Source organism: Bos indicus x Bos taurus, chromosome 3, assembly GCF_003369695.1.
Source record: "Bos indicus x Bos taurus breed Angus x Brahman F1 hybrid chromosome 3, Bos_hybrid_MaternalHap_v2.0, whole genome shotgun sequence".
Taxonomy (NCBI): Eukaryota; Metazoa; Chordata; class Mammalia; order Artiodactyla; family Bovidae; genus Bos; species Bos indicus x Bos taurus.
In genome coordinates, this window is record NC_040078.1 from 15567303 (window position 1) to 15590991 (window position 23689).

Sequence of the window (23689 nt, forward strand, 5' to 3'; positions counted from 1 at the left end):
GCCATGTCCAAGGTCACGAAGGATGCTGTGCAGCCCTTGGAGGCAGAGGAGCCGAGCGTGGCGCGGGCTGTGGTCCGCAGCACGGGGGGCTTTATCCTGGGCTTGTCCCTGGCCACAGCCTACGGGCTGCTGGAGCTGCTGGTGGAAGGGCATAGCCCCTGGGGCTGCCTGGTGGGCACCTTCACTTTGGCCGCCTTCCTTAGTCTGGGCATGGGATTCTCCCGCCAGGTCCGGGTCACTGTCCTTTTGCTGCTGCCCCAGGCCTTCTCCAGTGAGTTTGGCGCCCAGTGCAGGGGGTGGGCCCAGTGGAGGGGCTGGGGCAGGAGGGATCTTGCGGGAGAGGGAGGTTGAGGGAAGCCCTGCTGCCTTCTGTACAGCGCTTGTACATGCTGCCATGGGCAAGGCTGCTGGCTTGGTTCCCACGGTGCTCTCTCCCCAGAGCAGGGCCGGACACTGCTGTTGGTGGCTGCCTTTGGGTTGGTGTTGCAAGGGCCTTGTGCCAACACCCTGCGCAACTTCACCCAGGCCAGTGAGGCTGTGGCCTGTGGGGCAGAACTGGCCCTGAACCAGACCGCCAAAGTGCTGGAGAGGGCCAAGCAGCCCCTCGTCAGTAAGGCCACCCACCTCCACGGGCCCCTGCACTCCCCTCCGCCTGCGCGTTCACAGTCCTCTGGCTCCATTCCTCTCTGTTGGTCCTGGGCCTTAACTTCAAAGCATCCAGCAGGACCCCCTGACCCTCGCTCTCTGGCCCACTCCACTGCCAGATGGATTATCTCCCAGACCCCAGCATCTGGACAGCTCCCCTGCTCCACTCCCTACTCCAGGGTAATGGTTAGAACCAGCCTCTAGAGGAGGAGACCCAACCGGACCCCTGCCCCTGCCTCTCAGGTGCTCTGAACAAGATTAAAGCCATTGCCCAGAGAGCCAAGCAGGTGGCTGACCGGGTCCGAAAGTTCTTCCGGTCAATCATGGATGGCGTGAAGCACGTAGGTCAGCACGTTAGCATGTCTGTTTTGGGGGGCCAGGATTTACCCAGTCTCCTTACCCTCACCCCTGTCCAGGACTTCTTGGGCCCTGCCAGAGTGCTAACTAGACCCCACTGGATAAAGCACAGCCCGGCCCCTGACCACAGGCCTTTCCGGCCCCGGGTGCTGCCCTGGTGTTCCCCCCAACCCCCCTGAGAAGATGCTGCAGGACTCCTGGGTACCAGCCCCGTAGCCGTTCCCAGCCAGGGCCCTGCGGAACGTGTGGTATTGGCTCCTGCACATCGGCGATGTGTGCAACTCGGAGCTGGGCAACCCCTACTTGAAGTGTGCTCGGGTCTTTGATGACGCCAAGGACAGCTGCATGAAGGTCATACCACAAGCCTACCACCTGTGCTTCGTGCTCATGCCCTTCAAGCTGATGCTCTGTGGACTTGCCAGTGGTGAGAGAATGTGGACTTACTGGTGGGAATGGGGGCCCGGCAAATGTAGGGGTCAGCTGGGTGAGCGGGCCCAGGTGAGCAGTAGTGTAGTCGTAGCGTGTATGTGCTTAGTCGTGTCTGATTCTTTGCGACTCCATGGACTGTAGCCCACCAGGCTCCTCGGTCCATGGGATTTCCCAGGCAAGAATACTGGAGTGGGTTGCCATTTCCTCCTCCAGGGGATCTTCCTGATCCAGGGATCAAATCCACATCTCCTGCTTTGGCAGGCAAATTCTTTACCACTGAGCCACCTGGGAAGCCCCCTTCCAGGGGACTAATGAGGGGCAATAAATATGGGGCCAACAAGGATGTTGGGTGCCATGCAGGATTAGGGAGCAGGTAGGGGGAAAACCAGTGTGGAGGGTGGGGTAGTAGGGAGAAGCCAACAGGTTTTGAGCTGATGTGGAGGCCAGCAGGAACAGTGAAAATTTGGGAGGCCCTGTGAGAGCAAGGTCTCTGGAGATTGGAGAGACAGGCTACGTCTCCTTGCCCCTGCTGACACTCAGTCTTGGCTCTCAGTGGTCCAGGTGTTCTGCATCATCCCTGGCTATATCCAGACCTTCCTGCGAGAGACCATGAGTACCCGTGAGTGATCCCCGCCTAGCCCTACTCATGCGGTGCTCCCCGGAGGCCTCCCTCCCTCATATCAGCATGTGCCAACCCAGGAGTGCTCCCAGTCCACAGATGAGAATTCAGGAAAAGACCTCCAGAGGTTACCCAGGCCAATGTCCACGTTGTACAGATTAGGAAATTGGGGCCCAGTGAAGAGAGGGTGCTTCATTAAAGCCTGACTTGAGAGCAGGAGCTGGGGAGAGAAGCAGGGCCCCCTGTTCCTTGTGAAGGCAGAAGCCTGGTGCTAAGCGTGCATCGGCCATGGCATAGACTGTGGAGGCTCTGTCCCCTCCTCAGTCCACTGTAGGTCCGCACACTGGGGGTTTGTAGCTGACCTGGGAGCCATGGGACCCCTGGGCTGGCCAGGCCCCTCCAGGGTGCAGCCCTGCCCCCTTGTAACTCTCCTTGCTCACATCTCCCCTGGACACGGGGCCTCAGCTGTGAGGAATTTGATTAACCGAGTGCGTCAAGAGTTTGAGTTCAACATGACAGCCACCCATTACTTCTCTGTGGATCTCAACGCCTCTCGGAGCCTGTCCCAGGTAGCTCTGGACCTCCAGGAAGCCGTCAGCATGAAGCTGTACCGCGTCCGAGAGGCCTTGGCTCTGATGGGCTACACCACACCTCTGCTGCTCCTGCTTCTTTACCTCCAGTGAGGCGCTGGAGGGCCCCGCCAATGCAGGGGTGGGAGAGAGGGCTGTTGGGGGCCAGCTTGTCCCCATGGCATCCTGGGAGGCTGGAGCTCGTGGGCAGGGGTGAGAGTTGGGAGGGTGGTGGCCTGGGATGTCTGGTTGGGGCTGCTGAGGGGCCTCACGTGTGTCCCACCAGAGCCCTGTATTACCGGTACGGTTACCTGAACTGGGACAGTTTCAACAACGTCTACATCACCAGCCGATTCCTGCGCATGGAGGCTGTCCGCTCCAGGGCAGGACTGCCCACGGTGCTGCCGCTCACCGCCCACGAGGCCAGACACTACATCCAGCCAGGCAAGGGCCCTGAGGACCGGAGATAGGGTCCCTCCAACCCCACTGCTCTGCCCAGAAGTGCTGGGCACAGGCCTGGCTCAGGGCAGGGCCAGAGATGGGGGACGACAGAGAAAAAGAAAATTTCAGGCTTGGGAGGTGGGGGAGACACAACCCTATCCTTGGGAAGCCTCAGCCTAAAAGGGGGGGATGTCTCAGAGCATGCAAACAAAGAGAAGAGGGGCAGGTAATGCTTCTGGTAGCACCCCGGATGTCAAGACAGAGGGAAGGATAGGTGGAGAGTGGATGTGGAGCAAGGGAAGTGAAGCTGGGGAGGCTTTTGGAGGTGGTGAGCAAGAATGTGCATGCGTGCTGATATGGAGGTGAAGCAGCCAGCAGGAGGTGGGGAGCAGTGCTGTCTCTGAAGTGGGGGGCGGGGAACCACATAAGGGTATCAGGGATGCCTTAGAAGTGGGGATTCCTGGAGACTGAAAACTGGCCACCAGGTCAAGGTGGAGATACTAGGTGTGTATCTCGAGCCACAGAGGCCCTGCCCAGGAAGGGTGCTTCCTTCCCACTCTTGCACAGGGGTCCTCACAGCTTCCGCATCTTCCAGGTGAGCAGACATGACCCAGTCTGATGAGGGGCAGGAGCTGCCTCCAGGAGGGAGGTCTCTCTAGGAGCTAGGGTCTGGTGGGAAGGAGAATTGCGGACAGTCCTCCTGACCAGCCCTCCCGACCAGCCCTCCCTCATGCAGGCTCCATCTTCTTGTCCCGGTGGGAGCAGATTTTTTGCATCCTGGCAATCTTCCACCTTGCCCGGCACCTCCTCCTCGTGCTGTTCCTGGTCTTCCTGGACTATGCCGTCTTCTGGGTCCTGGACCTGGCTCGGTACCACCTGCAGGGGGAGGTTGTGGCCCGAAGTGAGTGCCCGAATTTCCCTAGCTTCCTTAGTCCTGGGGGATGGCCTGAATGTCCCCCTGTTGCTGCTACTTACCAGCCGATGACATTGCCCGTCCTCCAACCCCATCCTCTGGTAACCCCTGTGCCCAGTTCAAGATTACACCATAACACAGTAGAGGAAAACATAAGCTCTAAAGTCAGACTGGCCTGGGGTTAAATCTCAGCAGTGTCCTTTACCAGATGGTGACCTTGAGCAGTTTGCTCAACCTCCCGGACCTTCAGTTGCCTCATCTGAACCATGGGACAGTAATGGAAGCAGCTTCTCTGGGTGGCTCTACATAGATGAGACCACATGTGTGAGTGCCTGGTGGACCTTGGATTGACAGCATGCCATAAACCAGAGAACAGAGTTAATCTAATCCTTTATACCAGAGGCCCAACAGAAAAAGTAAAAAAAAACCAAAAACTCGAAACGATCGATACACAGTCAGTGCTTAACAAATGCTTTACTTTTGAAAAAATTTTAAAAATTTGATTGAAATACAGTTGACTTACAATGTTTTAATTTCTGCTGTACATCAAAGAGATTCAGTTATATGTAAATATATATCTATTCCTTTTCATATTCTTTTCTATTATGATTTATCACAGGATACTGACTACAGCTCCCTGTGCCACACAGTAGGACCTTATTTATCCATCTTATATATAACAGCTTGCATCTGCCAATCCCACACTCCCAAACCCTCCCTCTCCCAACAAATGCTTTAAAATAAACGTTTCTGGGTGGTCATGGAGTCTGGGCATGGACCCATAGGCTATCAAGGTCATTTCAGATCTGGTGGCCTGAGAAGGCAGACCACGTAGGTACCAGTGCCGGTCAGTTCTGGACCACGGAGCCAGGCCTAGTTTCCAAGAGCTGATGCCGGGGCCTGGAGCACCATGAGGGGAGCCTGGGGGTGCCTGGGGGTCCCTGGGGGGCTTCTGGTGGGGCCTGGGGGCCATCTCTATGCTTTGCACCATCCACCTGCCACCCTCCAGAAGATGTGGTCTTTTGTGCATGGTGGAGTGGGCAGCTTCGAAGAACATCCCTCACACAGGGTCTCGCTGCCCAGGCCCTGTGTTCATGTCCATAACTGTGGAAGGCACTGGCTCCACGGGGAAGATTTACCGCGACCTAGTATCGGCATTCGATGTCCTCCAGCAAGGCAACATCACCGTCCTGTCCCGACGCTGCCAGCTGCATCCCTCAGAGCCCAACTCCACTGGTTACATAATCATCGGTATCCACACCTCCGAGGGCGCTGGGGGGACAGACAGTTCAGGGCATGAGGGGCACAGCCCGCTGAGGGTGAGTGTGGCTGGCACCTGGTGCCCCCCAGCGGCAGCTTACTGGGTCTGCTGTGCCCCCAGGCGTCATGTATGGCCTTTGCTTCTTTGTCACTTTGTTCGGCAACCATGTCAGTCGGCTGCGGCGGCTCATCTGTGCCTCCTACTACCCATCTCGGGAGCAGGTGAGGGGCCAAGGCCAGCTCCTGCTCCCCCTCAAGGGGGCTAAGCTCCTGGCTGGCTGTCTTGGTTTGGGGGAGTTCAGAAGCCTTCTGCAGCCCAGCTCTCTCCCTCTGGTTGAACCCCAAAGCAAATGACCTGGACCACAGAAGGGAGAAATGGTGCCTCTTGAGATAAAGCTTGCTTCCAAAGATTAGTTAAAACCCTGGGGAAGGGGACTTCCCTGGTGGTCCAGTGGCTCAGACTCCATGTTCCCAACTCAGGAGGCCCAGGTTTGATTCCTGGTCAGGGAACTAGACCCCACATGCCAAAACTAAGGATCTGGTGCAGCCAAATCACAAATTAACAACAAAACAAATAAAAACCCTGGGGGACAGGAGCCATGCTGGTGTTGAGGTGGGAATGAAAACCTGCCATTTGTTTACTTACTCATGACTCATTGAGCACCTACTGTATGCTGGTCACCATGCCGGTCACCATGCCGGCGGCTTCAGGGATGCAGAGATGAACCAGACACAGTCTCGGGGCAGGTTTTAACAAAACAGTTACAATGGAAAAAGTATTTTTAGGAAATTCCCTGGCCATCCAGTGATTAGGACTCCGAGCTCCCACTGCAGGGGGTGACAGGGTGAGGGTGCAATCCCTGGTTGGAGAATTAAGACCCCACAAACCTTGGAGCACAGCCAAAAAAAAAAAGAGAAAGAAAAAAGTGTTTTTATTAAGGGATAAATAAACTGCTATGGAAACCCAGAGGAGGGGATGGGTGCGTCCACCTAGGGAAGCCCTGAAGTCTTCCCCCAGGAAGGGGCATTGAGCCAAGCCTACAAGGAGTCATAGGAAATGGAGAGAAGGTAAAGGTAAGGGGTGGGGTGAGTGCAGAGGGCATTCCAGGCAGACAGGATCAAAGGGACCCCATCCTTGACTTCCCCTCCACCAGGAGAGGATCTCCTACCTCTACAATGTACTTCTGAGCCGCCGAACCAAGCTGCTGGCTGCCCTGCACCGATCAGTGAGGAGACGGGCAGCTGACCACAGCCACATGAGCATCCTCCTAGTGCTGGCCGGACGGTAAGCCCACTGTCTTTCCTTATAAGAAGTGGAGTGAGAGGGAGTAGAAAAAGAACCAGAGGTCAGAACGGATCACTGTCCTTCCTAGGTGTCCAGAGATTTGGTTGAAGAGGGTGCTCATTCATGAATGGATGGGGGATGAGACTCTGTAGGGGTGGGGAGTCAAAGGAGGAGGAGGACAGGAAGAAGGGAGGTTCTTGCTATAGTTGGAGGGATGGAGGTTAGACTGTAGGGAGACCTACCTTTGATTTGGAGGGTGATACGGAATGAAGCAGGGCAAAGACTAATAGAGTTTTGCCAAGAAAATGCACTGGTCATAACAAACACCCTCTTCCAACAACACAAGAGAAGACTCTATACATGGACATCACCAGATGGTCAACACCAAAATCAGATTGATGATATTCTTTGCAGCCAAAGATGGAGAAGCTCTATACAGCCAGCAAAAACAAGACCAGGAGCTGACTGTGGCTCAGACCATGAACTCCTTACTGCCAAATTCAGACTTAAATTGAAGAAAGTAGGGAAAACCACTAGACCATTCAGGTATGACCTAAATCAAATCCCTTATGATTATACAGTGGAAGTGAGAAATAGATTTAAGGGACTAGATCTGATAGATAGAGTGCCTGATGAACTATGGAATGAGGTTCGTGACACTGTACAGGAGACAGGGATCAAGACCATCCCCATGGAAAAGAAATGCAAAAAAGCAAAATGGCTGTCTGGGGAGGCCTTACAAATAGCTGTGAAAAGAAGAGAAGTGAAAAGCAAAGGAGAAAAGGAAAGATATAAGCATCTGAATGCAGAGTTCCAAAGAATAGCAAGAAGAGATAAGAAAGCCTTCTTCAGCGATCAATGCAAAAAAATTGAGGGAAACAACAGAATGGGAAAGACTAGAGATCTCTTCAATAAAATTAGAGATACCAAGGGAACATTTCATGCAAAGATGGGCTCGATAAAGGACAGAAATGGTATGGACCTAACAGAAGCAGAAGACATTAAGAAGAGATGGCAAGAATACACAGAAGAACTGTACAAAAAAGATCTTCACAACCCAGATAATCACGATGGTGTGATCACTGACCTAGAGCCAGACATCCTGGAATGTGAAGTCAAGTGGGCCTTAGAAAGCATCACTACGAACAAAGCTAGTGGAGGTGATGGAATTCCAGTTGAGCTCTTTCAAATCCTGAAAGATGATGCTGTGAAAGTGCTGCACTCAATATGCCAGCAAATTTGGAAAACTCAGCAGTGGCCACAGGACTGGAAAAGGTCAGTTTTCATTCCAATTCCAAGGAAAAGCAATGCCAAAGAATGCTCAAACTACCGCACAATTGCACTCATCTCACATGCTAGTAAAGTAATGCTCAAAATTCTCCAAGCCAGGCTTCAGCAATATGTGAACCGTGAACTTCCTGATGTTCAAGCTGGTTTTAGAAAAGGCAGAAGAACCAGAGATCAAATTGCCAACATCTGCTGGATCATGGAAAAAGCAAGAGAGTTCCAGAAAAACATCTATTTCTGCTTTATTGACTATGCCAAAGCCTTTGATTGTGTGGATCACAATCAACTGTGGAAAATTCTGAAAGAGATGGGAATACCAGACCACCTGACCTGCCTCTTGAGAAATTTGTATGCAGGTCAGGAAGCAACAGTTAGAACTGGACATGGAACAACAGACTGGTTTCAAATAGGAAAAGGAGTTCGTCAAGGCTGTATATTGTCACCCTGTTTATTTAACTTATATGCAGAGTACATCATGAGAAACGCTGGACTGGAAGAAGCACAAGCTGGAATCAAGATTGCCAGGAGAAATATCAGTAACCTCAGATATGCAGATGACACCACCCTTATGGCAGAAAGTGAAGAGGAACTCAAAAGCCTCTTGATAAAAGTGAAAGTGGAGAGTGAAAAAGTTGGCTTAAAGCTCAACATTCAGAAAACGAAGATCATGGCATCCAGTCTCATCACTTCATGGGAAATAGATGGGGAAACAGTGGAAACAGTGTCAGACTTTATTTTTGGGGGCTCCAAAACCACTGCAGATGGTGACTGCAGCCATGAAATTAAAAAACGCTTACTCCTTGGAAGGAAAGTTACGACCAACCTAGATAGCATATTCAAAAGCAGAGACATTACTTTGCCAACAAAGGTTTGTCTAGTCAAGGCTTTGGTTTTTCCAGTGGTCATGTATGGATGTGAGAGTTGGACTGTGAAGAAGGCTGAGTGCCGAAGAATTGATGGTTTTGAACTGTGGTGTTGGAGAAGACTCTTGAGAGTCCCTTGGACTGCAAGGAGATCCAACCAGTCCATTCTGAAGGAGATTAGCCCTGGGATTTCTTTGGAAGGAATGATGCTAAAGCTGAAACTCCAGTACTTTGGCCACCTCATGCGAAGAGTTGACTCATTGGAAAAGACTGATGCTGGGAGGGATTGAGGGCAGGAGGAGAAGGGGACGACAGAGGATGAGATGGCTGGATGGCATCACCCACTCGATGGACGTGAGTCTAAGTGAACTCCGGGAGTTGGTGATGGACAGGGAGGCCTGGCCTGCTGCGATTCATGTGTTGCAAAGAGTCGTGTCGCAAAGAGTCGGACACAACTGAGTGACTGAACTGAACTGAACTGGAGAGGATGAGGGTTAGTTAGGCCGGCTGGGCTGGCCTGCTTTTTAAAAAATTAATTTAAAAAGTGTAATATAGTTGATTTACAATTATGTGTTAATTTCTGCTGTATTATATAGCAAAGTGATTTAGCCATCCACACATATACACTCTTTCTTAAAAAAATTCTTTTTTGTTATGGTTTATCACAGAATATAGAATAAGGTTCCCTGTGTTATACATTAGGGCTTTGTTATTTACCATTCTATATATACTAGTTTGCATCTGCAAACCCAAAATTCCCACTCCATCTCTGCCTTTCCCCCTCCCCTTGCAACCACAAGTCTGTTCTCCATGTCTGTGAGTCTGTTTCCCCATGTCTGTGAGTCTGTTCCTCCATGTCTGTGAGTCTGTTTCCCCATGTCTTTGAGTCTGTTCCTCCATGTCTGTGAGTCTGTTTCCCCATGTCTGTGAGTCTCTTTCTCCATGTCTGTGAGTCTGTTTCATTAAAGTTCATCTGTGTCATATTTTAGATTCCACAAATAAGCGTTATCATATAGTATTTATCTTTCTGGTGTGAGAATTTGGTATGAGAATCTTCAGGTCCATCCATGTTGCTGCAAGTGGCATTATTTCGTCCTTTTCCTGGCTGAGTAGTACTCCACAGTACACATGCGCCACATCTTTATCCGTTCATCTGTCCATGGATGTTTAGGTTCCTTCCACGTCTTGGCTGTTGCATATAGTGCTGCTGTGAGCATAGGGGTGCATGTATCTTTTTGAATTATATTTTTGCCCAGATATATTGAGCTGACCTGCTTAGTGTCTGGGACCCTTCTCCTCAGGTGTTCCTGCCTGGTTCCATTTATCAGCTACTTCAGCCAGCATCAGACCTACTGCCTGGGCTGCGGGCAGCCACAGGACGAGGGAGACACAGAGAATTCGGTGGCCTGCGGTACCCCAGGCTGCAGAGGTGAGAGTTCCGGGGAGGATGCCTCTGCTGGGGCTCTCAGCATTTGTATGTGACAGTCAGCTTTTATAACTTCTGTACCTCACCTTTTGTACCCCTCCCTTCCTTATGACGCATGTCCTCATTTACACAGAACCCTCAGGTAGCTCATTTTCTCTGTGTGCCTTAATCCTCCAGTGCAAGTAGAATTCCTATGCAAGTGGTATTGCAGCACTTCCCCAGAGTGCATGGTTTGATGAATGGTCTCCCCCTTGGGTGGAGTTGGGGAGGCAAGGGCTGAAAGCTCGGGAGCACAGTGCTGGGGTTGGGGTAGGGGAACAAGTTCAATTCCTTCCCTCCTGGCCTCCTCCAGGTCTCTTCTGTCTCACCTGCTTCCGTCTCCTGGGCAACACCTGCTCCGTGTGTGCATCTCCCCTCTCCTACCAGGAGGAGCTGGATCTAGAGCTGTGAGTCTCAGGCGACATGGGGTGGCTGGAGACTGTGGGAGCAGTGGGAGTGGCCACTCCTCCTGCAGGACCACTGTAGGCTACTGAGATGGGAGGCTTCTCCAGGGACTCCAGTGACGAGGAGGGCCCCCGCCTATGGCTGGCTGCCGCCCACCGAAAGGGTCCTGAGCAGGAGGCGCTACTGCGGCAGCAGCTCCAGGAAGCGCTGGGCAGGACCCTCTCATGGGATTCCATGTCGGAATCCAGGTGAGCGGAAAACTTCAGGAGTGGGGGCTGGGAGGCCTAAGCACGTTCAGTCACATTTATCAAGGGTTTCTTGGGTGCCTGGCGCTCTGCTAGAGCTGGAGATATAAAAGGGGTGGTGGGGGGAGGTTTGCCCCATGCCTGCTGTGTCAGCACCCCTGCTCCGGGGTGAGTGGGGGAGAGTGACATCAAGTAGATAAGGGACAATGTAGACAGCGCCCCAAATGAGGAGTGAACCAGGCTCTGGGAAGCACAGAGGACTGAACACCCAGTTTGGGATGGAGGCTTCACGAAAGAAGTCAAAAAAATTGGTGGGCTTGATTTTCACTCACAGAGAGCCAAGTATATCAAATGCTGTGAGATTATCAAGTAGGATGAAGCCTGGAAGCCAGAGGGTTTGTTAGGCTGAGGAGTGCAAGAGAACATTCCAGGGGGAGGCTTGTGTGAGTCTGGAGAATATGGCACACTTAGAGGTGGGGGGAGGGTCAGGGAGAGGTGTATTTGTGGCTGGGTGGAGACAGCAGAGCATACTGGGAGATGAGGTTGGCCATCAAGGCAGGGAGAGGTGAGAGAGGGCCTCAGTTTACCATCTGAAGGTCCTCAGTCAGAAAGTGATGTATTTGTATTTGTCTTTGGGGACAATAAGCTAAGAAGGCAGAGTGGAGGCAGGGTGGGAGCAGGGAGACCAGAGAGGAGGCTGTCTTAGCTCAGGAAAAGTTGGTGATGGCCTCAGGATTGAGGTGCTGAGAATGACAGGGAGCTTGTGTTTGGAACTGGGTAGTGTTAGGGCAAGAGGAGAAACAGGTTCTGCAGAAACAATGGCCCAGTTCTAGACCTTTCTGGTATCTGTAGGGAATCCACTGGGAATGCCCAGGGGACAGTTAGAAAAGGGCAGGGCTCTGGGCCAGAGGTATCTTTTGGGGGGTTGTTGACTTGGAGACTGAGAGAGATGAGCTGGATCACCCTGGTGGAGGGCAGGGCAGCAGAGGAGGGGGCAGGGACAGGACCCTGAGGGGCTCTATCACAAACCAAGGAGGGGAGAGACTCAAGAACAGAGAGCCAAGCAGATCCAATGCTGTGAGATGATCAAGTAGGATGAAGCCTAAAGACTGGCCATTGAATTTGGTGGTCGAGAGATCCTTGGAGTGGCTTGTGGGACTATTTCTCATGGTGTGGGGAAGGCCAAAACCAGTCCTCGTGGGTTGAGGTGGGTGACTAGTAGAGAAGACTCAGAAACAGGGTACTTGGCTCTGTGTCACTGTTGCAAGAAGTTTGGGAATTCTTTTTTTTTTTTTTTTAATATAACTGCTATAGTTCAAAAAAGAAAGCTTGATGGTAAAGAGGGGAGAGTTAGCTTCATAGAACAAGAGAGTAGCTTGAAGGGAACCTAAAAGACTTTTCTTTATCCAAGAAAAAGCTTGTTCTTTACCCAAGTATGGGGAGATTTGAGGATTTCAGAGATGAAAAAAGTGTTGAAGAGTGAGAGATGCCGGAGAGATGGGATCTAGGGCCAGGTGAACAGGGTGGCCTCAAATAGGACCGGGCTCGCCCGAGGCAGGAGGGGAGAGGGCATGTTCCTCCCAGCAGAGCTGAGCCTGCTCCAGTCTGGTGGCCTTGCTTTTCTCAGGGTGAGGGGGTGGGGGTGGGGACTGGGGGTAGGGATAGGAGGCATGCACACCTGCTGAAACAGTAAAGAATGGGGTTGGGAGTGGAATAAAGGTTTCAAGGAGTGGGTGGTGGAGGTTGAAATGCCTGCCTTGGGGAGTGTGCAAAGGAGCCAACTGGGGAGGTTAAGAGATTTCCAGGGAGCGTTAAAGGCTCAGATGAAGTTGAAAATCATCACGTGTAATGAGACTCCAGCATGCTAGGTTACGTGGTTTTCCCCAGCAAATGTGGTAGCCATGAATGGGCTTCCAGGGTTAAAGGCTTTTTCTGGGCAGGTCAGGAGATGACGGGGTGAGAATTGGGGTGTTTTAGTCAGAGTATCTAAGATGACTGGGGAAGAGAAAGGGGTTGAGACCCCAGTGGGCAGCCCAAGGTCCATGTGTTGCTGGAGTGTTAAAGCAGAGGCCAGGAAGGATGCAGACAATGGGCCAGGCCCAGGAAGAAACCAGGGGCTAAATCCAGAGAGTAGCCAAGATTGAGGGTGATGTCCGAGTAGGAGCAGAGAGGAAGGTCATTATGGCCAAGGAGGTTGAGGATTGGAAGTGTCTGGAATGTTGTGTTGGAAGACTGTGCCCACCAGCGAGAAAGCAGCTGGGCCACAAGAGCGGCTCAAGTCTGGTACCAGCACCCTGGATGCGTATGGCAGGATGTCGGCAGGGCCTGGGGAGATAGGCACAGCCCGGGAGTGTAGCTTCCACTGCAGCCAGGGGCTTTGCAATACGCCACAGGCAGGCCAAGTCTGAGAAAGACAAGTAACCTCCACTTGGGAGGACTGAAGAGAAAACTGTCCAGTGGTCACATTCCAGTGTGAATGGGGCACCGGAAGTTAGTAATGAATTCAGAGGCTGAAGGGGAAGGAAAGTTTTATTTTGAGCGGTTCCAGAGGGCTCAATGAAGTTAAAAGCTGGGCAGCCAGGGAGGTACACTACAGCCTTGAGTGAGTATTATTTCTGAGGTCACTACTGGTTCTGCCCTTGCAAAGCACATGACCTTGGGCACATCATTGCCCACTCATCTCTGAGCCTAAAGTCAGAAGATATCTACAGACACACGCTGGCTTGCCTTGGAGGGGCCTGTGAGAGCCGCAGTGGCTGGAAGATAACAGGAGCCAAATCTGAATAGACAGGGCAGGTGCAGGAGGCAGGAAGTCACCTGTGAAAACAGAATCCTGGTGACTGGGCCACCCTCTTCCTCTCCTTACTAGTGACCTGGATGAGGAGAAGGGGCTTCGGGAGAGAAGGCACAGGTAGCCACTCCAACCTGAGGCCCCATCTGTCAGCAGCCCCCTCAGCCCCACTGACCACCTCAGAAATCCTCTGCCCTCAAAGCAGTCCCATCTCTCATTTCCCTCTCCTCCCCATCCCTCCCACCAACCTCCAAAATAAAGAAACCAAAGGTGGACACAAGCGTGAATCTTAAATTATTATTATTTCTTCCTGTCGCTTACACCCAAGGTGGGGGGCAAGGGAAGGGGAGGGGACAGGAGAGGGGGGACCGCCTCCCCCCTTAAGGCACTGAGTGGAGAAGCCGCAAGGGGGGGGGGAGGCCACACTGTCCTCACTCCCCGGGGCTGGGCCCCTCATCACCTGAAATGCAAAGAGGAGGCCCAGAGCAACCCGGCCTCCCCCTACCCCAATATATTACATCATCACTTTTTAAATAGAGACAAGGACTGGTCCCGCTACCCCCTCCCTGTGACCCCCCCCACTATTGGGGGTACCTGGGCAGCTGTGCAAATGGGCATGGGGGTGCATGGGAGGGAGAGCACCGGGCCCCTGAACCTGCCCCTTTTAAGGAGGGGGGGGCCGCCAGGCCAGGGAGGGGAAATAGTGCAAGGCAGAGCCCAGGCCCGAGCGGGGTCCAGCACCCAGCGAGGAAGGGGGGGAGATACCCCCACCCCCAGCAGAATTGGGTAGTTAAAAATCTGAAACTAGATTTCAACAAGACCAACAGAAAAGGCTATGTACAGAACGGGGGTGGATTCAATCCTAAGGGAAGAGTGAGGGAATTATTCTCCCCACCCCAACAGGGAGCCCTGGCAGGCAAGGGTCTGAGGGGAGGACTCCTTTCCCACAGGGCCGCAGCCCACTTTCCCTGGGGGCGGGCGAGCAGTTCGGCGCCCCGGCCTTGGCAAGGGGGCGCGGCTCAGCCGCTGGGGTGGTGGAGGTGGAGAAGGCGGCTCCCTGGCAGTGGCCGCCAGGGGCGCTCGCCCGCGCAGGGCACAGCCGCCAGATGGCGCCGGCCGGCCCGTTCTCCGCCAGGCTCCCCCCCAGCCCCTCACCCGGTCCCACACCCAGCACCGCGCCAGCCCGGGGGCGGCGTGAGTCAGGGGCGGCAGCGGCGGTGGTGGCGCTCGCACCTGGGCGGGGAGGAGGTGGGGAGGAGAAGAGGGTAGGACACCGCCCGGCCCGCCCTGCCCTCTGGCCCCGGGGAGGGAGCGGCGGGAACAAGACATTCCCTGCCCGGGGACGCGGGAGGGGAGGGCAGGGGAGGAGAACCGGCAGCGGCTCCCCTGGCTGGGCGGGGCCCTCCCGCTGCCCCCAGGGGCGGGCGAGCCAATCAGGCCACCCCGCCCCCTTCTCCAGGACCCCATGACTCAGCGCTGGGAGAAGGGCGGAGGGGGACTGGGATGGCTCCTTCCTTTCAGGCCCAGTCCCCGTCTTTCAAGCTTTTACCTTGCTTTCCCCCACTTACCCATCCTTTGCCGCCCCCCTTTGCGTAATTCACTGCCAGGAAAAGGGAACAGAAACCAGGAAGGAGGGGTCTCGAAAGGGAGGGGCAGTCCTTCACCCCCTTACACAGCCAAAACCCCAAGGGGCATGGGGGCGGGGCAAGGCTTTGGTCCCAAGCCCCCCACCCCCTAGAAACCCGCATAGCCGAAGAGGGACCCCACAAATCAGAAATACATTATTGCTTCTACTCCCCAGGAGCAGCTGGGGACAGGGACCCCACCTTTACAATGGAGCTGTAAATATATACATAATATCATATGTATCACTCCTTGGGAGAGCACCCCAATCTGGGGAGACTCTGCCCCAAAACCTTCTCGGCTTGGAACTGGAATGAGGGCTCTGAGGGAAGGAGCCTATTTCCGATGCCAGGGAGACTCAGTGCCTGAACCCCCAGCGCCGTCTCTGCTGTATACATGCCCACTGCTTGGCATGGGCCGTCCCGGTCCCCGTGCTGCTCCAGCTCGGCCACTCGTCCCTCTTTAAGAGGTGTCCATGGCACCTTCAGCCTGAGGTGTGGTGGGTGCCCCCTCCTCCTCGTCGTCATCAGGGGGCCCTGGGGTGGAGTCTGGGGGCCCAGTAGGGGCGGACGTCTCCCAGAATCGAGGCAGAGACAGGCGGAAGGTGTCCAAGTGACCGTTGGAGAGGTCGAGGCCAGCAGGGGACGAGGTGGCGGCGGAGGGCGGGGGGTAGTGAGGGGGCGCATCGTCCTTGCGGCGCCGCCGGGTGCGCACCTCCAGGCAGTTCTGGCCCTTGAGGTGGCGCTGCAGGTGGTCCTCCTTGGCGAAAGCCTTGTGGCACAGGTGGCACTCGTAGGGCCGGTCCCCTGTGTGCAGGTGCATGTGGTTCTTGAGGTCGTAGCTGTGCAGGAAGCGGGCTGGGCAGTGCGAGCACGAGTAGGGGCGCTCTCCGGTGTGCTTCCGCATGTGGATCTTCAGCTTGTCATTCCTGGCACAGGCAGGGGTGCGGGGGAAGGGAGCCGGTCAGGAGGGGATCCCTGGATCGTCTGGGCCAGGTTCCCTGGCCTCGTCCACTCCCGTCCCCTAGCGCTCCTTTCCCTATTTCTGCTCCGGGAGACCCTTGCTGACTTAGCCCCAGGTTAACCACCTGCCTCCAGCACAGTCAGATCTCTAAGGTCCCAGATCCACCTTCCTTGACTTTCTTTCTCCTGGTCTCTCGCCTCAGCCTGGGGACCACCCCACAGTCCCTCCAGGATCCTCTCCCTCCACACCCCGGGTCTCACAATCCCTTTCTCCCCTGCGCACCGCCCCCCCACATGGCCCCTGCTGGGCCTCCTCCCCATGGTGCTCACCGGGTGAAACGGACGCCGCAGACTTCACAGGCGAAGGGCTTCTCACCCGTATGGGTCCTCATGTGGCGTGGCAGTTTGCCCGCCCCATGGATGATCTTGTGGCAGACTGGGCACTCCTGGGGCATCTGAGAGCGGCGTTTGCGCACTAGCTTGTCCTGGCTGTCCAGGCCTGGAGGCAGGGTGTCCTGGTGCAGGGAACTGAGGTAGGCCATCAGGTCGGGATCGATGGCATCCTCGTCTGAGCCCAGCTCCTCTGGGGACAGTGGGGGCCCGCCGCCCTGTGCTAGCCCATAGGGCGGGGGGTACACCAGCTCCTCCTCTTCTTCCTCACCCTCGCAGGCCTCGTAGCTCAGGGGCCCCTCGGGGGGTGAGGCAGCCCCTGTGGGAGGGCTGTAGCTGTCTCCCAGCCCGCTGCCCACTCTGCCCGCCTCCTCCTCCTCCTCGTAGGTGAAGGGATGGGTGGGCACTGTGGGCACCTCGGGCACCAGGTGGTTGGCCCGGGCCCCCTTGGTCTGCAGGAAAGCTTTGCGGGGCTTTCGGCTGCGGCGGGCAACAGGCCGAGGAGGCGGCGGCGGCGGCGGTGGGAGGGGTGCCTGTGGAGGGCTGTCGTCACCGTTGGGGACTCCCGAAGCTGAGGCGGTGGCTGTACAGGCGAAGGCTTCCAGGTACTGGCGCGCGCGCTCACAGTCGTCCTCGTCCGGGCTGGGCGCCTCTAGTCCACTGCCCTGCAGAATCTCCATGCAGGCCGCAATGACACAGGGAATCTCCAGTAGCCGTGCAGCCTGCAGTACGGCCGGCATGTTGGCGCTGCTGGTGGTCAGGGTGGCTGTGTAGGCAAACTCGAGCAGGGCACCCAGTGCCTCCGGCCCCACGAAGTCCAACTCGCACACGCCGGCCCCTGCACCCCCAGCAGCTTGTCCCACCGCCCCCAGCACCCGAGAGTGCACCCCCACCACCCTCGGTGAAGAGCTTCTTGAAGTAGTGGCTGCAGGCAGCCAGCACAGCCCGGTGGGTGCGGTACTCCAGGCCCTGCGTCCGGATGGTGAGGTCACAGAGGTGGCCCAGCTGGCGCTGCTCATTGAGGCAGCTCAGGAGCTCACTGCTGTGGTCTGGGAATGGAATCCCGATCAGGTCATCCTCAGGGCTCCCCATCTTCTCCTGCAGAGCGAAGGAGAAGGGGAGGTTAGGAGCGCTCAGCCCTGCCAGGGCGCCCAGAGACAAAATACCAGCACTGGCCATGAGCATAGGCCCTTCAAGTACTTTACACCCATTTCATCTTCCATGACCTTCTAAAGTAACAATTATCCATTTCACAGGCAGGAACCTGTGATGTGACTTTCTATGTGAAGTGTGGAACAGGTTCAAAGCCAGGCGGCGGGCCGAGCCCTGGTCCTAACCACTGTGCAGCGTTCTGCCTCAGTGAGCGCGGGCGCTCTGCCTTTCTGGCCTTTCCTGGAGACCCATCTGCTTCACCTGCCCCGTTCCCATCCCTTTGGAAGAAGCACTGGTCTGGGAGAAAGGATGCCTGTGTTTTGGTTCAGGCTTCATGAAGAACTGGCTGAAGGACTCCGGGTGCCTCTCGCAGCCAGCCTCAGGCATCTGAAAAGTGGGGTGACAGTCTCTGTGATGGAACCTCCTCTCAGCCCAGAGGCCAATGAGAGAGTTCAGATTCACATTGGGCCAAGGTCTGTTCAAGGCAAGGTCAGGTGCTTTAGCTCACATTATCTCCCTAAAACATTTGGTGTACTATAAAACACTATGCAAACCTGGGAGGTGGCTCCCCAGGACCCGACTTTCTTCCCCACCCACTAAAAGTTCATCTCCCCTTCTAGATCTCCCCCTTGTAGAGGCCAAAAGGGAAACACAGCTCCCAGCATACCTTCCCCCACATCCTCCCCTCCCCCATGGGGCCAAGGAGCAGCCACCCTTTGCTGGGGTGTCGCTGGCGCTGGCGCGGGTGCTTCCTGCCCCGCACCGATAAGCATCGTCCCCGCCCCTCCCCCCTGCCAATAGGCCAAGTTCCAGCCCTACCCCTCCTCCACCGGGCTGCCACCGCCAGCTCTCCCTCTCCATTCCTGGCCAGGCAGGAGAGCCCCCTTCTCCGGAAGACCTTCTTCCACCCTCTGTGCTAGCCTTTCCAAGACACAGCCACAGAAGGCACAGCACTTCGGCAGTCCCAAGGCTGGTGAAGGGAGGCGGCTAGCAGAGTGAGTCTGGCCTGGAAGTGAGGGGATCAGCTTCTAATCCTGGCTCTGCTACTATCTTGCTGAATGACCTTGGCCAAGTCATTTCTCTCTATGCTTCTGTCTCCTCATGGTACACAAGGAGCCGGTGGGGATGAAAGCTGCAGGGGCTCAGCCCTTCCACCCTGACATTTGGTGGTCTAGAGCAACTGGAGACAGAGTTGAGGCCTGGAAAGAGCTGGGCTCTGGAGTCATCCAGGCTTGAGTTTGAATCCTCACTCTGCGGCTGATTAGCTCTGTGATCCTTAAACAAGTTGTTTAATCTCTGAACCTTCTTTTCTGTCTATAACATGGGATAACTCCACCTGACTCCTAGGGCTGTGGTGAAGGTTAAATGAGCCCGTGGGTGGCACAACGCCTAACACATAGTAGGGGCTCAATAAAAGTTTTGGCCTTGGGAGGGAGAAACCAAGCCTCACCCGGAGGCAGACTCCACTAGACAGATGGTCTCTGCTGGGAGAAAGGTCTGTCTCCCTCCGTCAAATCACCCAGGGGGAGTCTGGTTACTACTAGCTACATGACCTTGAACCAGTCACTTTCTTTCCCGTTTCCTCATCTGCAAAATTAAAGGCTGACCCGGATGATCCGTAGGGCAAGTCTCACTGACAGTTTGCCAGTGTCTTCTCTGTCATTCCCAACAACCGCTCAGTCTCGGCCACTGATGGGGAAGGGTTTTGAGGGGGTCGGAGGAGTCGAGGGCTACAGGTTTCCTTTTGAGGACACGAAGAACTGCATCGTCTCTGCCTGCCTCCCAGTCTTCCCTATAGCATTCGGATGCCTGCGTGGAAGCCTTGAGTGAGCAGCACCCATGTGCTGGCTCATAAGCTACAGTCAGACACCCTCAGATAGCCCACCCCTTCCCACCTTAAGTCCCCAAATCACTTCTCTCCCTGGGGGCCAAGCAGTCTGGGAGCACTCCCAGTTTCCTTGGGTTTTCCTACCTGTACTTTACAAATAGTACAAGTGGCAAATGGCCCCAGGACTTAGGAACAAACAAAACCAGGTGGGCAGCAGCAGTGGCCACTCAAGTAGCAGTGGGCACCCTCCCGAGCCCAAGTGAATCCTGTCCCTCCTGAGGGGGATGGGTGGGGCTGTCCTCGCTGTCCATTGGCCCGGAGCTGTGCACCCACAGGCACGTGGCTCACCCTGTCCCTCTCCCTTCTTCCCTCCACACCCCACCCATTCCCGCTGCTTAAGCCCGCCTCCCTTCTCCCACCCCAGGGCCATCTCCGTGGCAACTTGGTGTGGCGGGGTTGCTGATTGGCTGACCCTGCTGTCAGGTCACAGGCTCAGGCTGGTTCACGATGCAGATCACAAGGGGCTTGGGCAAGGGTAGGTGTTTAACCCGTAGGGCCTAACTCCAAAGCCCACCGCCATGCGGTAGCAATGAAGGGAGAGAGAGGCAGAGGACCCATTTGGGAAGGGGAGGTGTTCCTATGGGTCTCTAGCTTCTGGGAAACTCCCCTAGCCCTTACCCAGGGCTCTGGCACCCATGCTGACTTAGGTGCCACCTGGAGCTAGGCTGGTGCCAACCAGGCCAAGGGGGCACTCCAGGCCCCATCATCTGGGAGGGATTGATGGGGAGGAACTCCCCCCTTCTTTCTGCCAGGGTGGGGCACTGATGCCAGGGTGCCCACCCCAACTTGGGCACCCTTCCCACCTCTGTATCCCAGAGGGCCCAGCCCCCCGACGCCCATGAGGACAGCCCATCCCCACCCAGCCTGGCATGCCCCCTCTTGCTAAGACCTTGTGGGCATGGGTGTGTGTGGTGGTTGGTGGGGGGGCAGCTGTGCCAGGGAGCCAGGCAAGGTCTGTTTGCCTGGTAGGGGGAAGAACTAGGGGCCCCGCCCCATCTCTCCCCCCTTTCCCGTCACCCCCCCCAGGCTCCCCTCACTGTCAGGCCGGCTAGACCGGCCAAGCCGGTGGGCAGCTCTCTTGAAACTGGGCCCTGAGTCAAGCTTGCCCCATCTTTGGTGGGGGGAAGACTTTGGGGATAGAACAGTATGGGAGGGGGCAAAGGTGGGAGCCCCTATCACCTACCCCTCAGTGCCCGAAGGCACCTCCCAAGGTGTGTCCACCACCAAGAAACCAAAAGGTAGAGGGCACTGGCCCTGGCACGGGAAGGAAAAGGAGGCTGAAAGTCTTTCCAGGTGCTGACCTCAGGCAGTGTCCAGTGAAGGGCTAGGGGAATACCAGGGCCAACACTGCCGGCTTGAGCCAGCTGAAGAGCTGGGATACGAGGCCCTGAATGGGGCAGCTGAGTAAAGCTGGCCCCCCTTCCCCACACCCTGGGGATTAGGGGAGTGAGGCTTAGTGTGGGGGGCAGCAGGCGGAAACAGGATTAGCGGCGGAGAAAATAGATATGGGCCTGAGACTCAGGCACACAGAGCCCCCCCTCCTTAGGCTCAAAGGCCCCCACCTCCGGGCTCTGCCAGAGAGCCCGAGAGGGACCTGGCCAGCTTCTCCAGGTGTAGCAGCTTGGGGTGAGGATGAGGGCCAGGCTGTGATGCCTCCTGCCAGGGTGATGGAGAGGCCTGACGCTCTTCCCACCTTGGCTGGCCACCCTTCCCCCTTACTTCTTTCTCCTTTCTCCCCACCAACCCCCACCCCAACTCCAGCCTCAGGTTCTCTTCCTGTTTTTTTGGAGCGAAGTTTGCACGAAGCCAGGGCTTTGGCCTGTGGCTGGACCAAGGGTGGGGGTGGGGAAATAGGACAGCCAGTCCAAAGTCCTCAGGGACCCAGGAATCCTAGCTCCCCAGCTTCTTCCACCCTTTCTTAGGGCCTCTGGGGCCCAGGGGCTGAAGCCATCTGGACTGCCCAGTTGGAAAGGCGGGGTGAGAGGTGGAGGTGAATCCCCTGGAGGACTGGAAGGGCTTCGAAGGAGAGGCCCTTGGCCCAGGATGCCCAAGACATGCATGGAGCCTTTCGCTCCCCACCCAGCCCCTCCAAGCTAGTACATGCCTTCCCCATCCCCCATATGTCGCTTCCCCCTCCTAACCTCACCACCCCCAGCACTCACACTTCCTGGGGGCCGAGGCGGGGAAGAGAGACCGCAAGCCACGAAGGGGGAAGGAGGCAAGGGGAGTTGGTTGCTTCCCGGTGCTGTGGGGGTTAAGCCTCTCCTCCCTCAAAATCTCCAATTCCTGGTGCTTCAGCTCTTGACAGGAGGGAGACCTCAGTGCTCCCCTACACTTTCTTTCCATGACACCTGCCCTAGTCCACAGCCTCTGAGATCGCATCAGGGGAAATCTGAGGAAGATAAAAGATGGCGGGGGAAGGAATGGGGCAACTCCACCTTCCCTAGTCTTCCCCTCTTTTCCTTTGGGGACCCCTGCCCTCAGCCCCTCTCCACTCTTGGCCCCTTGCCTTGGCCTCTTCCTGTCTCCTTCCTGCCTTCTCGGACCCTTGTCTCCCCTCTCCGCGACTCATCCTTTGCTTTCCTCCCTTCAGCCCTTGCAAGCCTCCTGCTTCCTCTCTCTCTACTGCGTCCTTAAGTCCCTAGGTCTCCAAGGAACCATCCCTACCTCTCCTTTCTTTTGGCTTTTGGTTCTTTCACTCAGGCCTCTCCCACTTCCTCCATTTCGCCCTACTCCAAGCATCTCTTCTCTTCTCCCCAGGCCGATGGATGGATGCGGGTGGAGAGGGGCAGAGGAATTAAATTAAGAAACCGGGCCTGCCCTCCAAGGCCTGGTCTTGCGATGAGATGGTTGCATTTAGGCACCCACGACCCCATTCTGGATGAAGCACAGGATCAAAATCGGGGGGAACATTCGGCGAAGATGGGTGGGGGGTGTACAGTGAGAGCGGATGTGGGGTAGGGTGGGGGGACAGCCTAGGCCTCTCTGCCCGTCAGAGTTTCCAGCCCTGGAGCAGCTGGAGTTTCCCCAGAGGCTGCCCACCCAAGGCCAGGCAACCATGCGCCTGGACAGACCCTGGCCATCAGTGCTCCCAGCAGGGGTCTGCCGGAGCAGCGCCAGATCCCCTTAGGACCTGAGGAGACCCACAAGGTGCCAGGGTCTGCCCTGTGCCCACCCCCTCCCCCCCAGCCTAGCGTCCCCGGCTGCGTAACCGAGCCGGCTGGTAACCCCACACCCGCCAAGCCGCCGGCAGAAACCTGAGCCCCCCAGCCCCAGAGGACACCCCAGCCCAATCCCCGGAGCCCGGCTCCCTGCCAGCCTGTCCAACCTCCTGTCCTGGCCCAGCAGCCCCTCGGCTCCCGTAGGCCCCTTCTTCTGCTCTCCTGCCCTCCTACGTCCCTTGGACACACAGGCTCCCCCACACTCCAGCCCCTCGGGCCCTCAGGTCCCTAAACCACCCCTGTGAAAATTTGGACACCCTCTTCCTAGCCTGTTTTTCAGCCCCTCTCTGACCCTTGGCCAATTCTAGGCCTCCGAGCCTCCCCTGGGGCCTGATCTCCCAAGCCAGAGCGGGGCCTACTCACCTGAACGCTGAGGGGCCTTGCCGGCAACTCCTCCTGGCCCCTGGGGGGAACAGGTTGGGAGGGGTGGGGGAGGGCCTGGCTGGGGGGCAGGCAGGGTGGCTGTTCCCCGCTCCAGCTCCCTCCTTCAAAGGGGCCGCCCACGACTTGGCCCAGCCCCTCCCCCCTACAGCCTTAACCCTCTGGGTGCTGTCCCCCCTCCCCCCAGATGGAGGGAGGGGTTACCAGAGGCCTGGCAGCGTGGGAGAGGGCCTAGAGTCTCTGCCTGTGGTGCCCGAACCTCCAGCTATACCCACCCCCGCCTGTCCTGACTCAGTCCTAAAAGGGGAAAAAGGTGAGCGGTAGGAAAGGTAGGAGCTGGGACAGTCCAGGAGGACAGAGGTGAGGAGGAGCAATGGGAGAGGCTGCTGGAGGTGGGACCAGGAGAAGGAAGAAGGGAGGGGAGGGGACAGGAGGCGGCAGTGGCCAGAAGAGGGAGGAGGGGAAGCCTGGACAGTCAGTGCCAGGGGTGACAGGTGC

General features: G+C 56.3%; 2 protein-coding genes across 2 annotated transcripts; one reads left to right on the plus strand and one right to left on the minus strand.

The window, feature by feature from the left end:
* The first annotated feature begins 3 nt into the window (after positions 1–3).
* On the plus strand, positions 4–15367 carry DCST2 (DC-STAMP domain containing 2). Its single transcript, XM_027531610.1, has 15 exons — positions 4–271; positions 440–610; positions 889–990; positions 1229–1426; positions 1985–2050; positions 2516–2729; positions 2906–3063; positions 3797–3961; positions 5057–5224; positions 5355–5455; positions 6388–6518; positions 9970–10097; positions 10447–10540; positions 10646–10786; positions 13653–15367. The coding sequence occupies exons 1-15, from the start codon at positions 4–6 to the stop codon at positions 13696–13698; spliced, it is 2151 nt and encodes a 716-aa protein (XP_027387411.1). The 3' UTR covers positions 13699–15367.
* ZBTB7B (zinc finger and BTB domain containing 7B) lies at positions 13857–23213 on the minus strand. Its single transcript, XM_027531623.1, is given in 4 exon segments — positions 13857–16125; positions 16490–17403; positions 17405–17647; positions 23174–23213. Coding segments are annotated over 3 exon segments (1617 nt in total). The 5' UTR covers positions 17642–17647; positions 23174–23213; the 3' UTR covers positions 13857–15659.
* Positions 23214–23689: the final 476 nt, after the last annotated feature.

Bases quoted from the DNA above. Each gene is read 5' to 3' on its own strand.
- DCST2 (XM_027531610.1), top strand. From the start codon at position 4: ATGTCCAAGGTCACGAAGGATGCTGTGCAGCCCTTGGAGGCAGAGGAG. The intron at 991-1,228 runs GTCAGCACGTTA...AGCCGTTCCCAG, and splicing joins GGATGGCGTGAAGCACGTAG to CCAGGGCCCTGCGGAACGTG. The intron at 2,730-2,905 runs GTGAGGCGCTGG...GTGTCCCACCAG, and splicing joins CTCCTGCTTCTTTACCTCCA to AGCCCTGTATTACCGGTACG.